Source organism: Coregonus lavaretus, assembly GCF_964263955.1.
Source record: "Coregonus lavaretus genome assembly, chromosome: 15".
NCBI classification, from domain to species: domain Eukaryota; kingdom Metazoa; phylum Chordata; class Actinopteri; order Salmoniformes; family Salmonidae; genus Coregonus; species Coregonus lavaretus.
In genome coordinates, this window is record NC_140002.1 from 25,068,434 (window position 1) to 25,086,937 (window position 18,504).

The following is an 18,504-nucleotide window of genomic DNA, read 5'->3' on the forward strand; positions in this document are numbered from 1 at the left end:
TAAAGCTCTATAGATGCCATATATGGAGACTTGACTTGAAGTATTCTCTTGACGCTCTCAATCACTCCCTTTCTCAAGTACTGTTTTCCTTTTCCAAGGTTTAAGTTACCTACCATGTCCTACTTGATTACAGTACATTCTCTGTACTGAACTGACTTCTAATACTAAATTGAACCGGCTCAGCTCTACAAGCTGTATTGAATTCAGGTTACAACTGCAGAGGCATACAGTATCTTATAGTGATGATATGGAGTAAACATACTACAACCCGAATGACTCTTCACCCGAGTCATCTGAGTACAACAGATATAGCAGACGATACCATTCCATTCCCAACTAGCCCCCGTCTGGTCACCAGACCGCTCCACAATCTATTTCTGTCCGCTGGAGGCAAATGTGTATCAGCTGGTGCTGGAATACAGTGCAGTGCTACCCCTCCTCTCCCTCATCTCCCCCTCCCCCAACTCAGTCTGGTGTGTGTGTGTGTTTGTGGAATATTCTCACTCAGCAGCTGGCATGCGTCCCTTTGACATGAGCCGCTACCGACAGTCAGCGGAGTCACAGCAGCCCCCCTCCTCCCAGGCTGACGGAGGGTACTCCCAGGTCCCCAAGACCCACCGAGTCATGACCCTGGCTGACCACATCTCGGTAAGATACTCTGGTAGCTTTCCACGGTTGCATGCCATGTCATTGCATGCGCAGTCGGGCATCAGATAGCTATAACATATTATGTGGCTATCTAATATGTTAAACAGGTCTGAGAGATCTGGCAGGCATCTGCAATGTAGTCAGCCTGGAACGCACCCACTGACTGAAGAAGAGCCCAATGACTCATTAATTCATAGCCCTTTTTAACTGGAATCCTGAATCCTGAGGCAAACAATCCATATTCTGTGTAACCAATACAAATGACTTTACCAAAAATGTATGTACCTCCTATACCACTTTTTGTTGAGTTATGATATCTTGAGTGATCCATCGACTGAACTGCAAATTATGATCTGAACAACTCTGACAACAGCCTCTACTAGACATCTTAATAGAGAAATACTTTTAAGAGTAGTGACTGAAAATTGATGTATGCCTCCAAGTAATAACATATCCCTGATGTCTGTCCTTTTGTCCTCTCCTCTTTCTCCTTTATAGCATATCATCACCCAGGACTTTGCCAGGAACCAGGACCCTCCTCAGTCCTCCACCACCATCTCCTCCACTGCCACCACCACTTTCCAAAGTGCCCAGCTGCCCGTGTCTATCTTGGGCCCCGGGGGCCGTGCCAAGGGCCCCAGCCGCTACAGCCCAGAGAACCAGGCCCAGGCCCCATCACACCACCAGAGACCCACACCCAGCAGAGTGTCTCCCGATAACGCCCCTGACAAGCCCAGAGCCAGGTACAGTAACAGCACCCGCCGGTAGCCCAACACAGCCTCTTCACCAAGCCAGCCTGGGACATGGTCATTAGGGTACACCATAGCAAAATGTTTTGCAACAAAAAACAAAAACTTGTGTTCAGGTAAAAAAAAACATTTTCTCCCTACTGAACATAACCCTGGTGGTGCACCTCTGACCATTCCATCAGATTCTCACTTTTCCCTCTCTTCCTCTGTGCCTCCCCCAGACCTGGTAAATCCCCTGATCGGGGTGGCAGGGGGGCATTGGAGAGCTATGAGCCCATCTCCCCTCCCCAGAGCTACCAGGATAAACAACAGGAAGCCAGAGAGCAGCAGCAACCCCAGAGACGAGAGGCTGACCAGCCTGAGATGAGGTGTGTAGGACTGGTATATCTTCATACGTAGTGGGTGTACTCGCATTTGTTTATATTCACGTAACGTTGGCTTTCAATGTTATAGCTAGGCATATCTGTATGTTTCGGTATCTTTAAGGTTTAAGTGACAAACCGAAAAGCATAAGATCATTTTTGTTGTATGTCTACATGCATTTGTGTGTGTGTGGATACTAGATACCTTCCCCTGGCACATGGATTCAGTGCCCATGGGCAGAATGTGTCTTGTGGGCAGCTGTGACCCATTTGGCTTGCCAACAGAGTGGAAACTGGGGAGAGGTGCCAATGGCACACTAGCCTACCTGACTCTTAACCCCTGTGGTGGCCTTTCTCTGGTTACAGGGGTGACTCTCGCTCCCCTGGCAGTGTCAGCTACCTGCCCTCCTTCTTCACCAGGCTGGAGAACACCTCCCCTATGGTGAAATCCAAGAAGCAGGAGATCATTCGTAAGTTGAACTCCTCTTGTGTCAGTGATTCTGATGTTGGTAAGTGTGCTCTCTTCTTATCTACCTTGTACTTACGTCATTTAAGAAAGCTTGCCATGATGGAAATAATGTAATAATTTGATGGAACTCAACTTATACAGTATTATATTAATATATAATGGGATGCATTGCACTCATTTCTCATTTTCACAAGGGAAAACATTGTAATAGGAAGGCATACTGTAAAACGACTAACAATTAACTTTGTCTTTAGCGCCATTTTAGTTTCAGTCAGACATTTTGTTTACTGTGCTATCATTTCTCCTTTCAGGAAATGCACAACCAGGCACAGAGATCTTCAACTTGCCTGCTGTGACCAGCTCAAGTGAGTGTAGATATTTCTAACAACATAGGATCCCATTCTATCACCATACAAACTCTTCTCATATTCAAACAAACTAGAATCATTTAAACCAGCCACTTGTTGGTAGTGTTCAGTAAGCACCAAATGGAATAAAATACATTTAAACACGTTTCAAAATGTTTTCTGTTTGCATACCCTAATGAACACGACCGTGCTGGCTGCTCCATGTCTTCCCTGTCTAATCAGCCTGTGTGTGCGTGTGTTTGGCCCTCCAGGCAGCGTGAACCCCAGGAACCACTCCTTCAGCGACCCGGCCAGTAACCTGGGCCTAGAGGACATCATTCGCAAGGCCCTGATGGGCAACCTGGAAGAAAGGCCAGAGGAGCACCAAGGAGGGCCTCAGCCCAGCTCTAACACCCCCAGCAACGAGGCCCGCCAGGAGGCCAACCCTTCACCTAGCATGGGTCAGTGGCAAACAACCACACCAACTAAAACCCATCATGGGAATCAAATTATTTTAATTTCTGATATTTAGAACAAACTCACCAGACTAGTTCTAAGCTTTTGCTAACTCTCTTGCATTATTGCTAACACTCTTGTATTTGTCTGATTGTCCAACAGGCAAACATAAACAGCAGAGCAAAGCCAACAGCCGAAAGTCAAAGTCGCCCAACCCAGGCCAGGCATACGCAGCAGCAGGAGGGGAGCGGCCCTCTTCAGTCTCTTCCGTCCACTCAGAGGGAGACTACCACCGGCAGCCCCCGGCCTGGTCCTGGGAGGACCGGCCCTCATCCACAGGTACATTAGGCCCTTAGCCCCATATAAACCCTGTCTGTCTGGCCATTTGTCTGTACACCATTCCACATTAACAGCCACACAGGTATTCAGAAATCTGGATTGTATTTTCTTGTCTCTCAAACATTTATTTTCAGCCTGACATAAGACACAAATGAACAATCTGAATCCCTCTAACGACAATCCTGTCTCACTTTACTCTCCAGGCTCCATGCAGTTCCCCTATAACCCCTTGACCATGCGCATGCTGAGCAGCACACCCCCCACCTCCATGCAGGCCCAGCAGCCTCCACCTGGAGGCCCTCCGGGACCCCAGCAGCAGCAGCAGCAGCGTGTATGGGAGCGGGAGCCCCTACTGTCGGAGCAGTATGAGACCCTGTCAGACAGTGACGACTGAGCCCTGCCACTAGAGTCCTACCTGCCCCCCATCCCACCCCAGAGGAAGGGCAGGCCTCTCAGTACAGGCCTGCATGCCCACCCCCTCCCCCCAAAACTATCCTCACTCACTGGTGCTGATCGAGTGTTGGGAGAACAGGGGGTATGGCGGTGTCCATTTCGGTGCAACAGCGCCCTCTAGCTGCCAGCAGGAAGAAAGGCAGCAAGTGACTTCTGACTGGCTGGAATCTTCAGGATAGACTGACTGACTCCCTTTATGTCCAGAAGCTTTGATAGACACAGCCTGTCAGGACAGAGAACGCCTGAGTGGAAGATATGATGAAAGATTAAGATGAAGAACTTGTAATGTAAAAAGATGAAAAAACCCAACGTTTTTTTGTGGTCTTTCTATAAAGAAATGTTTTTGTCTTTAAGAAAAATCATTGTATGTAAATAGTGAAACCTTTTGCAGTGTTTTTCTTTCTGAACTTGATTATTTCTCATTTTAGTGATGCTTTTAAATGGATCCACTTTGTTATTGAATGAATTGGGGGGGGGGGGTTAATCTTGAATATCACAGTCGGTCTCTCCCTGTCCATCTCTTACCCCCCACCTATCTAGCACCACAGTGAAGCTGAGAGACACAGAACCTGTGGGTTGTACTTGATAATGAGTGGGGAACAGAGAAGTGTAGGAGGCGCCCTAACCACCAAGCACCACCAAAGCCTGAATATTGTGGACATAAGTGAATGAAACAAACACACATGTTAACATTTAAATTACGGCTTTGTAATTTGATGCCTGTCTTTGCAACACTGTGGAGAAAGATGATGCATGGATCTAACAATATTCCCCCTGATCTAGAATTTAAAGAAAGCTTTTGTCAGTCCGTCACCACACCCTTGAGAAAAACAAAACCAATGTCTTTGGTACAAGTTGAGAACACTGGTGTAGGAGCAAGCAGAAAGGCAAAAGAAGACTAATTAATAAGCTTGACGTTGTCCCAAGTTGTTTCTTCTACTCATGACTACTTTACTTCTGGGCCCCCATGTTGATCTGAACTCTGTCATTGAGCCAATAGTTTTTGGATTAAGCTGGCCACCACCACGGTGGGTGTACTGTATGGCGCACAGTCTGACCCGTAGCTGTCCCTCTAGGGTTTCCAACAAGTGCAGAATGTTCTACTTACAGTACTCTGCAACCCATGTTGTCAAGGTAACTAAAGTACATCAGGAACCTTTTTTTAGAGGTTCGCCCATGCCTTGTGGCTGGAGAAAAATAAGGCAGCTTTAAACACATTTTCTCAGAGCTATACGTTGATGTTTTTTTGTTATGTTTCCGTAGTCCCTCTTAACTTTTTTTTATACTGTCTTGACAGAAAACCGATTTGTGTGATTTGTCTTTTATGTTTTAGACAAAAAAAGACAACTAACCAAACATAAATGGTCTGCACCATTGTTGCACTTTTTGCTTTGTAACCTTTGACAACAAAAGCATACTTTCTACCTGTTGTATAACTTATTCAAGCTCCTGCAGAGGATTGTACTGAGATGTGCTTTGACTTTGCCCATCACTCATGGAAACCTGGATGTTTATGACTGAGTTCCTGTCTTCTCTTGTAGCTGGTACATGGTTTTGTAGTGTGACACATGCATTGCAGTTTTACTTTTGTGTAGGGTACAGTCAAGATGTTAAGGAAGAGTAGTTTTTTTGCTGTCATGGTGACTATTCAAATCCATGGCCTCGTAATCTATTCTCTCAATATTCAAGATTTATATCAACCGTTTTTTGTCAACAGACATGTAGCTTCTTTAAATGTTGAATTATGACTAGGTCAGCATTGATAATGACAGTAATGTTCCATTGAAAGACCTTTATGTCCGGATATGTGAAAGCATACCATGTGTTTTGGTTCTCTCAGCTTTTGCTTTGCTTAAATAACAATCCCAATCTGCTCTAAACCAGATCTTTTCATTTATTTTCATTTTCTTTTTGCTTTTGAATTGTTAAGTCCTAGAGCTGATTTTCGGATTTTTTTCCTATCATTTTCAACATCAGTTATTCAACATCCTATTTTTGATGGGATGTCAAGTGTTTACAACAGCAATGACAAAAAGTTTACAAAACTTGAATCTTAAAAAAGAAAATCGAAATGAAGCCAGAAAATAATTAGTGCGTCTTTTCAGCTTGATGGCTGTGTCCACAATGGCAACCTATTCCCTATATAGTGCACTACTTTTGACCAGAGCCTGTGGACCATATAGGGAATAGGGTGCCATTTGGGTGGCATCCAATCTGTCAAACATCCAGTGCTAACTTTTTTTGGCTGTTTTAAAATTTGAGACTTGAAAACCCATGTATCCCGTGATGTTGAAATGCAATGTTTGTATCGCACAATGTCTCTTAGTAGTCTATTACAAGAGTTCAGACCAATCAATAAAGTGGGTCAGTTCTCCACCTCAAACGTGTGCATCTTTGTTTCATTCTCTGATTGGTCATTGGCTTACAGGTTCTGAGACCTCCATCACTTAGCCTCTCGGCCTAGCCCTAGACTAACGGCTCATCTATAATGACTCCTTACAGTATAGTGAAATGACCACAACAAAACAATAAACTTTAATTGCTAAAATGTTCTATTTGGTATGCCGAAGAACCCTCAACGGAACAGCCTTTTCACATTCCTGCTGAAGACCAACAGATGGTATATCAGGGCAAAAGCCAGCAGCAACAGCCACAGAGTGGTGGTAACTCTGCGAGTGCAAGTTGTTTTGGTGTGGTGAGGAGAGAGCAAGGTCGCAGATGCCCTGATCCCTCTGCGTTTCTGGTCCAATTGTAGCAATCTTTTGTTTGGAACGTGTGATCTTTACCATGAGGTACGCCTGAAACACAAGACAACTTTTTTTAGAGAACAGACACGAATGATAGGGGTTAAAGTTCTAGTCTATGCTGTTTCTCATAGTTGTTTGACAGATCTGCTCTTTTTTTTGTGGTATTTTAGTCCCGTTTTCCACCCAATTTCGTGGTATCCAATTGGTACTCAGTCTTTGTCCCTGCCGGCCAAACCCTCCCCTAACCAGGACGACGTTGGGCCAATTGTGCGCCGCCCCATGGGTCTCCCGGTCGCGGCCATCTGCGACTGAGCGACAGATCTGCTCTCTCACCATATGTCTTCCGCTCCCCGGTCTCTTCAGCAGCCTGAAGGCCCACAGCAGGAGGTGGGCAGGGTCCTGGCCGGGTCACGGCTCAGGGTCGGTGCCCATTCGGACCATGACCAGTGGCTGGCCCAGGGAAAATAGCAGGAAATGCATCCTGAACCCACCCAGCCAGAGAGACATAGGGAACAGTTAAAGTTAGATGAGGACTGTACCTGGTCTATAGACACAAACTGTATAATGTAAACTGATCACAACAAAAAGTTGATAGCCTATTTGTTGTATAAGCCAAGACAGTCAGTTAGCCTAGCATCCATTTGGGGTTTTAAAGATACATTCTAGTCAATGTGTGCTAAGGGCCTCCTGAACTGGGCAGTCCCACCTCCTGAATACCTCACAACCCTCTGCGCATGGCAGACTCAGGCTTTTTAAGCCAGATGGCTGGCCCCTCTTAAGTCCATCATGAGGATCCTGGATGGGGGCAGGCACCCTGGTCCATCCTTCTGCAATGACCTGAGATCTCAACAGCTCCCTCCCTCATCCTTTCCAAGTTCCTGAAAAATAGGAAATGTATCACTTAAAGCAGTCCGGTGGTCTTCAATTCAGAAAATGTAATTTGAGAAACGAATGTAAGTGCCCAGGTATAGGATTGCAGCTTGGTATAAAGCACTACACTCAACAGTCTACTCTTATAGAAACACCTATTTCTTACATTAAACATATACCACCTTTGCATTGGAGTCAAATTCATCTCAGTAATTTAAGGGATAAATACAACCTAAACATGCTCCAAGAAATAGAAATAAAGCAGCTAGAGAAAACTGTCACTCTCCTGAACATATTTTACATCGACATTTTAGTCACTTATCCAGAGCGACTTACAGTGCATACATTTTTGTACTTTTTCGTACTGGCCTTTGAACCCACAAACCTGGTGTTGCAAGCGCCATGTTCTATCAACTGAACCACACGGGACCCACACACATATTGCTCAGGATCAGCAGGGCAGGCCAGTCAACCGTGTGAAAACAAAACAATATGCCTTGCTTGTTCAACTAGAAATGTAGCTGAGGAACGCTCAACTCAAATTTCAAATTTTAATGTCACGTGCACAAGTACAATGAAATGCCTTCCTTGCAAGTTCCAAACCCAACAATGCAGTAATCAATGTAGCACTAAAAATAACATAAGTTAGAACAAAAACACACGAGAAATTAAAAAGCTATATAGAGGATCAGTTCCAATACCAGATTTTGCAGGGACACTGGAGTGATAGAGGTAGATATTAGAGGAGCTTGTTGGGAGGAGCTATAGGACGGGCTCAGTGTAATGGCTGGAATGGAATCAATGAAACGGAGTCAAACACGTTGTTTCCATGTGTTTGATGTGTTTGGTACCATTCCAATGATTCCATTCCAGCCACTACAATGAGCCCATCCTCCTATAGCTCCTCCCACCAGTGTCCTCTGTTAGATATCTATAGGGGTAAGGTGATTAGGCTTCAGGATATATGATAAACAGAGTAACAGCAGCAGCGTAAAGTATGATTGCATGTGAGTGTGTGCGCGTGTGTTTAGAGTCAGTATAAATGTGTGTGCATGTTATGTGTGTGTTGGAGTGTCAGTGTGCGTGAGTGTGTAGAGTCTTGTGAGTGTGCATAGAGACAGTGCAAAGATAAAATACAAGGGTCAACTCAGATAGTCCATGTAGCCATTCTGGTTTTTAGCAGTCTTATGGCTTGGGGATGGAAGCTGTTCAGGAGCCTGTTGGTGTCAGACTTGATTCACCGGTACCGCTTGCTGTGCGGAAGCAGAGAGAACAGTCTATGGCTTGGGTAGCTGGAGTCTTTAACGATTTTCCGGGCCTTCCTTTCAAACTGCCTGATACAGAGGTCCTGGATGGCAGGGAGCTCGGCCCCAGTGATGTACTGGGCTGTCCGCACCACCCTCTGTAGCGCCATGCGATCGAGGGAGGTGCTGTTGCCATCCCAATCAGTTATGCAGCCAGTCAAGATGCTCTCAATGGTGCAGCTGTCCCTGGGTCCTAAGTTTGGTGACGAGCTTGGAGGGGACAATGGTGTTGAACGCTGAGCTGTAGTCAATGAACAGCATTCTCACATAGGTATTCCTCTTATCTAAGTGAGTGAGGGCAGTGTGGAGTGCAATTGAGATTGTGTCGTCTATGGATCTGTTGGGGCGGTATGCAAATTGGAGTGGGTCAGGGATGATGGAGTTGATGTGTTCCATAACCATCCTTTCAAAGCACTTCATGATTACAGATGTGCGTGCTACAGGTTGGTAGTAATTGTGGCATGAAGATTTAGAGTTCTTGGGAACAGGAATGATGGTAGTCATCTTAACACATGGGGATTACAGACTGAAAATTACAGTGAATATGCCTGCCACCTGATCTGCACATGCTCTGAGAACTCGCCCTGGAATACCGTCCGTCCCTGCGGCCTTGCGAGTGTTGACCTGATTAAAGACCCTACTCACTTCGGCCTCGGAGAGATCACCCAGTTCTCTGGGTCAGTAGGGGACTCACACACGGTACCATGTTGTTATTGTGGAAGCGTGCATAAAATGCATTGAGTTTGTCTGGAAGAGAGGCATCGTTGGGCAGATCAGGACTTGGTCTTCCTTTGTAATCCGTAATGGACTGTAGCCCATGCCACATGCGGTGGGCGTCGGAGCATGTATAGTATGAGTCCACCTTATTCCTATATTGTCCCTTTGCTCGTTTGATGACTCTGCGGAGATTGTAGAGGGACTTCCTGTACTTGTTCCTGTCCTCAGTCGTAGCCTCAGGGTTGGCTGCAATAGCCCTGTGTGCGGTAGCCCTGTACTCTACTGAGTTGAGCGTTCCTCAGTTAAGTTTTTCACTAATATACAGTGGCCGTTTCAGGCCTGCAAGTCATATTATGCTGGCTTGCAAAGTGATATTCAATTCCTATTGGAATCCAGCAAGACTGGGGATATCCAAGGAACTTTTATTCACCCACAATCTGCATTCAGAATGACAGTCAAGGTTAGAAAGATGAATATGTAAATGAGACTACCAAACAATTTTAAACTGGAACAACCATTTCAGTAACGGGTGCAATAAATCCAACTAACAGATTCGATTAGTTTAGAAAAATTTATGTTATTTATCTTTGTGCATAACATTTACTAATCAATCAATGCAAAAACACAACAAAAAATATATTGAAACAAACAATTCTAAAAATCTAACTGCAATAGAGCATGCTAGGAAATATGATAATTGAGGCCGTGGTTTTGCCAGTCTGGCTTGACCAGTTAGACCAGGGGTTTTCAACTCTTACCCTACAAGGTCCGGAGCCTGCTGGTTTTCTGTTCTACCTGATAATTAATTGCACCCCCCTGGTGTCCCAGGTCTAAATCAGTCCCTGATTAGAGGGGAACAATTAAAAAACACAGTGGAACTGGCTTTGAGGTCCAGAGTTGAGTTTGAGGGAGCTAGACCATGCTGGACCAGCATAGACCAGCATGGACCAGCTTAGTCACCAGCATACCAGCAATAAACTGGTCACCAGCATACCAGTATGAGCTGGTCACCAGCATCACCAGCATACAAGCAAGAGCTGGTCACTAGCATCACCAGCTTGACCAGCTGGTCAGCTAGCCTAACCAGCTAGACCATGCTGGTCAGACCAGCATGACCAGCATAGAAGAGCATGGATCAGCATAAACCAGCATGGACCAGCTTGAAAATGAAGGCTGGTCTATGCTGTTTTTTTCAGTAGGGTAGTTCTCATATAATTCTCAATATAGCAAGATGTGTTATTTAGGAAATGTTTTACTAACATACGCAGGCCTCAGCGTCAAGGATGGATGTAGATCAGGGGTACTCAACTACTATTTGGGAAGGCCACACACATTTCCTAGGTGGCAAAAAGTCCAGATGGATATTGTAATTTATCGGTGTAGTAACAAACCCCCACCTCGCGACCCATGTGACCCCAAACTGTTCACAAACCTCTTGTTGTCGGAAAGAAAATGTTGCAATTTGTAAGTTAATTTCCTGCAATTCAACACATTTTGCCATGGGGCGGAGATACATTTTGACCGTTTTTAGCGTATCATTTTTAAATGTGAGCAGGCTTTTCTCTTCCAAAAAAACAACAGCTGATTTAAGGGGGTGTGGCGGATTTCAAAACTCTTCCGTGGTAGGATACACCTGAGTATCTTCCGCCGGAGGAGGCAATCGAGGATTGACACTGTCCTACATATGGCGCCCACTTTCCGGGTCAGAGATCCGAGGAGAGGAGGGCGGAGGAGTCGAGGAATGACTTTTTTCCAATTGAGAATCTCCCATACTCCCATAGACTTTGTCAAATTCCGGAAGCTGTAGCTACAATTCAACTGTTGTATTTTGGAACACCTACCTATGTTCCAAATTGTAACAAAATAAAACAAACATTACCACAATAATTTGTCAGTTTCTAATATACAGAGGGAAAACACATAAAAAATACCTTACATTCATTTCACACACCCATACACAGAGATCCTATTAAATCACCAGTGTGTATGCCTATAGAAAGTCTACATCCCCTTGAACTTTTTTTACATTTTGCTGCGTTACAAAGTAGGATTGAAATAGATTTAATTGTACTTTTTTTTTATTGATGTACAAAAAAACTAAAAAATATATATATACACACTGCTCAAAAAAATAAAGGGAACACTTAAACAACACAATGTAACTCCAAGTCAATCACACTTCTGTGAAATCAAACTGTCCACTTAGGAAGCAACACTGATTGACAATAAATTGCACATGCTGTTGTGCAAATGGAATAGACAACAGGTGGAAATTATAGGCAATTAGCAAGACACCCCCAATAAAGAAGTGGTTCTGCAGGTGATGACCACAGACCACTTCTCAGTTCCTATGCTTCCTGGCTGATGTTTTGGTCACTTTTGAATGCTGGCGGTGCTTTCACTCTAGTGGTAGCATGAGACTGAGTCTACAACCCACACAAGTGGCTCAGGTAGTGCAGCTCATCCAGGATGGCACATCAATGCGAGCTGTGGCAAGAAGGTTTGCTGTGTCTGTCAGCGTAGTGTCCAGAGCATGGAGGTGCTACCAGGAGACAGGCCAGTACATCAGGAGACGTGGAGGAGGCCGTAGGAGGGCAACAACCCAGCAGCAGGAACGCTACCTCCGCCTTTGTGCAAGGAGGAGCAGGAGGAGCACTGCCAGAGCCCTGCAAAATGACCTCCAGCAGGCCACAAATGTGCATGTGTCTGCTCAAACGGTCAGAAACAGACTCCATGAGGGTGGTATGAGGGCCCGACGTCCACAGGTGGGGGTTGTGCTTACAGCCCAACACCGTGCAGGACGTTTGGCATTTGCCAGAGAACACCAAGATTGGCAAATTCGCCACTGGCGCCCTGTGCTCTTCACAGATGAAAGCAGGTTCACACTGAGCACATGTGACAGACGTGACAGAGTCTGGAGATGCCGTGGAGAACGTTCTGCTGCCTGCAACATCCTCCAGCATGACCGGTTTGGCGGTGGGTCAGTCATGGTGTGGGGTGGCATTTCTTTGGGGGGCCGCACAGCCCTCCATGTGCTCGCCAGAGGTAGCCTGACTGCCATTAGGTACTGAGATGAGATCCTCAGACCCCTTGTGAGACCATATGCTGGTGCGGTTGGCCCTGGGTTCCTCCTAATGCAAGACAATGCTAGACCTCATGTGGCTGGAGTGTGTCAGCAGTTCCTGCAAGAGGAAGGCATTGATGCTATGGACTGGCCCGCCCGTTCCCCAGACCTGAATCCAATTGAGCACATCTGGGACATCATGTCTCGCTCCATCCACCAACGCCACGTTGCACCACAGACTGTCCAGGAGTTGGCGGATGCTTTAGTCCAGGTCTGGGAGGAGATCCCTCAGGAGACCATCCGCCACCTCATCAGGAGCATGCCCAGGCATTGTAGGGAGGTCATACAGGCAGGTGGAGGCCACACACACTACTGAGCCTCATTTTGACTTGTTTTAAGGACATTACATCAAAGTTGGATCAGACTGTAGTGTGGTTTTCCACTTTAATTTTGAGGGTGACTCCAAATCCAGACCTCCATGGGTTGATACATTTGATTTCCATTGATCATTTTTGTGTGGTTTTGTTGTCAGCACATTCAACTATGTAAAGAAAAAAGTATTTAATAAGATTATTTCATTATTTTAGATCTAGGATGTGTTGTTTAAGTGTTCCCTTTATTTTTTTGAGCAGTGTATATGTATATAGTCATTGCATAAGTATATAATAGGGGTTGACATAATTTTTTTATGACTACCCTGTCTGTCCCCCATACAGTGCATTCGGAAAGTATTCAGACACCTTGACTTTTTCCACATATTGTTACGTTAAAGCCTTATTCTAAAATTGATTAAATTGTTTTTTCCCCTCATCAATCTACACACAATACCCCATAATGACAAAGCAAAAACAGGTTTTTATTTAAAAATATTAAAGACCCTTTACTCAGTACTTTGTTTAAGCACCTTTGGCAGCGATTACAGCCTCGATTCTTCTTGGGTAGCTTGGCACACCTGTATTTGGGGAGTCAGGTTGCATGGGGAGCGTCGCTTCACAGCTATTTTCAGGTCTCTCCAGAGATGTTCGATCGGGTTCAAGTCCGGGCTCTGGCTGGGCCACTCAAGGACATTCAGAGACTTGTCCCGAAGCCACTCCTGCGTTGTCTTGGCTATGTGCTTAAGGTCATTGTCCTGTTGGAAGGTGAACCTTTGCCCCAGTCTGAGGTCCTTTGCGCTCTGGAGCAGGTTTTCATCAAGGATCTCTCTGTACTTTGCTCCGTTCATCTTTCCCTCGATGCTGACTAGTCTCCCAGTCCCTGCCGCTGAAAAATATCCCCACAGCATGATGCTGCCACCACCATGCTTCACCATAGGGATGGTGCCAGGTTTCCTCCAGACATGACGCTTGGTATTCAGGCCAAAGAGTTCAATCTTGCTTTCATCAGACCAGAGAATCTTGTTTCTCATGGTCTGAGAGTCCTTTAGGTGCCTTTCGGCAAACTGGCATGTGCCTTTTACTGAGGAGTGGCTTCCATCTGGCCTCTCTACCATAAAGGCCTGATTGGTGGAGTGCTGCAGAGATGTTTGTCCTTCTGGAAGATTCTCCCATCTCCACAGAGGAACTATGGAGTTATGTCAGTGACCATTGGGTTCTTAGTCACCTCCCTGACCAAGGCCCTTCTCCCCCGATTGCTCAGTTTGGCCGGGTGGCCAGCTCTAAGAAGAGTCTTAGTGGTTCCAAACTTCTTCCATTTAAGAATAATGGAGGCCACTGTGTTCTTGGGGACCTTCAATGCTGCAGACATTTTTTGGTACACTTCCCCAGATCTGTGCCTCGGCTCAATCCTGTCTCGGAGCTCTATGGACAATTCTTTCGACCTCATGGCTTGTTTTTTGCTCTGACATGCACTGTCAATTGCGGGACCTTATATAGACAGGCATGTGCCTTTCCAAATTTACATTTTAGTCATTTAGCAGACGCTCTTATCCAGAGCGACTTACAGTTAGTGAGTGCATACATTTTTCATACTGGCCCCCCGTGGGGTGGGGTGGACTCCAATCAAGTTGTAGAAACATCTCAAGGATGATAAATGGAAACAGGATGCACCTAAGCTCAATTTCGAGTCTCATAGCAAAGGGTCTGAATACTTATGTAAATTAGGTATTTCTGTTTTTTATTTTTAATAAATGTGCAAAAGTCTGATTTTTTAAAATAAAAACCTGTTTTCGCTTTGTCATTATGGGGTATTCTGTGTAGATTGATGAGAAAAAAATATTAAATCAATTTTAGGATAAGGCTGTAACGTAACAAAATGTGGAAAAAGTCAAGGGGTCTCAATACTCTCCGAACACATCTGTAAGGTCCCTCAGTCAAGTATTGAATTTCAAGCACAGATTCAATTACAAAGACCAGGGATTTTTTCGAAAGCCTCATAAAGAAGAGCAGTGATTGGTAGATGGGTAACAATAACAAATCAGACATTGAGTATATCGTTAAGCATGTTCAAGTTAATGATTTTGCTGTGGATGATGTATTAAACCACCCAGACACATCAAAGATGCAGTCGTCCTTCTGAAATGAGCTGCAGGACAGGAAGGAAACTACTTAGGGATGTCACCATGAACGCATTGGTGATTTTAAAACAGATACATAGTTCAATGGCTGTGATGGGAGAAAACTGAGGATGGATCAACAACATTGTAGTGACTCCACAATAATGACCTAAATGACAGAGTGAAAAGAAGAATACAAATATTAAGAATAAAAATATTCCAAAACATGCATATGTACTGTAAGCAACAAGGCACTAAAGTATACTGCAAAAAAAAAAAAAAAACACGGCAAGGGAATACACTTTTTGGCCTAAATGGAAAGACTTAATTTTGGGCAAATCCAACACAACACATCGCTGAGTAACTGCCTCCTTATTTTCAAGCATGGTGGTGGCTGCATCATGGTATTGGTATGGTTGACATCGGCAAAGCCTGGAGAGTTTCTCAGGATGAAAAGAAACGGGATGGAGCTAAGCACAGGCAAAATCCTAGAGGAAAACCTGCTTCAGTCTGCTTTATACCAGACACTGGGAGAGGAATTTTCCTTTTAGCAGGACAATAACCTACAACACAAAGCCAAATCTACGCTGGAGTTGCTTACCAAGAAGACAGTGAATGCTCCTTAGTGGCCAAATTACAGTTTGACTTAAATCTGCTTGAAAATCTAGAGCAAGACTTAAAAATTGCTGTCTAGCCGTGATCCCCAACACCTTGACAGAGATGATATAATTTTGAAAAGAATAATGGGCAAATATTGCACAGTACAGGTGTGCAAAGCTCTTATGAGACTTACCCAAGAAGACTCACAGCTGTAGTCACTGCCAAAGCTGTTTCTAACATGTATTGACTCAGGGAGGTGAATACATGGTCCTCTGTAGCTCAGCTGGTAGAGCACGGCGCTTGTAAAGCCAAGGTAGTGGGTTCGATTCCCGGGACCACCCATACATAAAAATTTATGCACACATGACTGTAAGTCGCTTTGGATAAAAGCGTCTGCTAAATGGCATATTATTATTATTATTATTATTATTACATATCTAATCAAGGTATATTAGTGGGGGTTTTCCACATTCATCTTTGTAACACAATAAAATGTGAAGATATCCAAGGGGGTATATACTTTCTATAGGCACTGAATGAATTACAGGTAACTGCCTAAATAAAGGGATACAAAGTACTGTAGCTATTATTATTTTACTATTGGCTAACTCTAATGTAAACAACTCAGTACTTTGACCAACCTATATCCCAATCCCAGTATGCACTACACATATTGCGAGCTTCTAATGGATTACAGGTAGACTTCTGCTTCATTTTGTATCATACATTTTGTATCTCATGCCTTAATGTTGGCATTTTGCCCATAAACTTTTCTCTGGCACATTTGCAGGTTCTGAGATGCCTTTATTTCAAAGACATACAGAAGACATAAGAGAAAACTCAAAGTAAGTTATAGCTTGAAAAAAACACTAGTTCCTGTATCTCATCTGTGAATGTTATGCAGACACATCTCTAGTCGGGTGTGCCAGCCAGCAGATAGCACTGTTATTATGGCTTTGTTATGACTGACCATTTGGCTGAGTTTCCTGTTTTTATCACATCTGTTGAGGCAACACAGATGTTTGTCTGAAGACAACTCGCATTGGACTGAAAACTGTTCCATTAATTGTATCAGCCAGCCATATTCTCCCTTCAACATTTTGCCATGGATTAAATTCTAACAGGTTTTTAGTTATTTCTCTCTTTCCTTTGCGCCACTGAGATTTCCTCTGTGTGTAGATTCTGGGAATTCTCTCTCCTTATTACTCTCGCCCCCTCAGAGTATCACTCAGCCTGGCTTAGTCATCACTGGTAGACTATATTTGCATCATAGACAAGAGGAAAGATAGCTGTGGCTGGGTCACATCCTGTCCTGTGTGTTGTTAATCCTGAAGGGTCATTTGCCTGGTTTAGCACTTCTTCCTCCCTCTTCAGTCTTTTGTTACCTGCTTTCACTTAGATAATTAGCTGAGTGTGTTAGGAATGATGCCATCAGGCTTACTGTCTCAGTCGCTCTCTTACTCAGGTGTTTGTTTAAATGAAAGTATTTTCATTAAAAGTGCTACGACAGTCCATGGCTAGCCTTAATATGGGTCCCTCTCCCTGCCTGTCCCCTGTCCCTGTCTCTCTCCCAGGCTAAGGTTTGTGTTTGGCTCCTGTGCCCTGCAGGCCCTGGACCTGGTGGACCAGCGCTCTGTCACCTGTGTCTCATCCCCCAGTGGACGGACAGCATATCAGGTAAACATCTGCTAACCACTTTGTACTAGGGTTTAATACTGGTGACCGGTATCCCGAGATATCCCAACCAAAAAAAATGACGGGTACTGGGGACTTACAGTCAGCTCCAAAATTATTAGCACCCTTGATAAAGACTAACAAAAAAGACTGTATAAAATAAATGATACAAACACTGAGCTATATTGTATGCAAAAAAAGGGGAAATTATATTATTTTATACCAATACAGTTGCTTAGAGAAAGAGATTTTGTTGAACAAGTACAACATTATTGTCATCCCTAAAGATTCTTAGAAATAAAATGAAACAAAATACAATCTGCATGAACATTTTGCATTTATAAGTTAATCTAATTTTAAGAAACTGTACTGTGCGCTTCCATTGCTTCCTGTGCCACTGGTGTATAAAAATGAGGTAACACTATGTAAAATGCGTTTTTCATTCATCCCCTTGGGGAAAGGTAAAGAACTCACAAACAAAAAATAGACAAATGGTTGTTGACCTTAAATCAGGCACCATTTTTAAGGCAATAATGAAGAAGTTTAAAGCCACTGGAACAGTGGTAAACTTGCCTGGTAGAGGACCACGTGTAACTTGTCCCCCCACATAGTGAGGAGGATTGTTCTGGAGGCAAAGAAAAATCCAATGGCCACAGGTGGAGAATTACAGAATTTGGTTGCATCCTGGGGTCACCAAGTCTCTTAATCTACAATTAGTGGCCACCTCCATGCCAATAGGCTATTTGGAGGGGTTGCCATAAAAAAGCCTTATTGAGAATAACCAACCAATGTAAATGCCTAGAGCAGGGTTCCCCAACTGGCGACTTCTCACCAAGCTGCTTGCCTATTGTCCTGTAGCCCATCCCAGCCTTGTGCAGGTGTACAATTTTATCCCTGATGTCCTTACACAGCTCTCTGGTCTTGGCCATTGTGGAGAGGTTGGAGTCTGTTTGATTGAGTGTGTGGACAGGTGTCTTTTATACAGGTAACGAGTTCAAACAGGTGCAGTTAATACAGGTAATGAGTGGAGAACAGGAGGGCTTCTTAAAGAAAAACTAACAGGTCTGTGAGACCCGGAATTCTTAATGGTTGGTAGGTGATCAAATACTTATGTCATGCAATAAAATGCAAATTAATTACTTAAAAATCATACAATGTGATTTTCTGGATTTTTGTTTTAGATTCCGTCTCTCACAGTTGAAGTGAACCTATGA

The 18,504-nt window shown here is 44.2% G+C and overlaps 1 protein-coding gene across 6 annotated transcripts in view; it reads left to right on the forward strand.

The window, feature by feature from the left end:
• Nucleotides 1-6,210, forward strand: part of LOC311142499 (nuclear receptor corepressor 1-like) — a 127,629-nt gene extending 121,419 nt beyond the window's left edge. For 4 of the 6 annotated variants that reach the window (XM_084178148.1, XM_084178152.1, XM_084178151.1 and 1 more), the window contains 8 exons: nt 509-648; nt 1,147-1,391; nt 1,619-1,765; nt 2,126-2,268; nt 2,540-2,593; nt 2,848-3,036; nt 3,194-3,370; nt 3,574-6,210. In XM_084178148.1, coding sequence (XP_084034274.1) covers nt 509-648; nt 1,147-1,391; nt 1,619-1,765; nt 2,126-2,268; nt 2,540-2,593; nt 2,848-3,036; nt 3,194-3,370; nt 3,574-3,764 — 1,286 coding nt within the window. In that variant the 3' untranslated portion in view covers nt 3,765-6,210. The remainder of the gene's footprint in view (nt 1-508; nt 649-1,146; nt 1,392-1,618; nt 1,766-2,125; nt 2,269-2,539; nt 2,594-2,847; nt 3,037-3,193; nt 3,371-3,573) is intronic. The other 2 variants (XM_084178150.1, XM_084178149.1) reach the window with 2 other exon arrangements.
• The last annotated feature ends 12,294 nt before the right edge of the window (nt 6,211-18,504 follow it).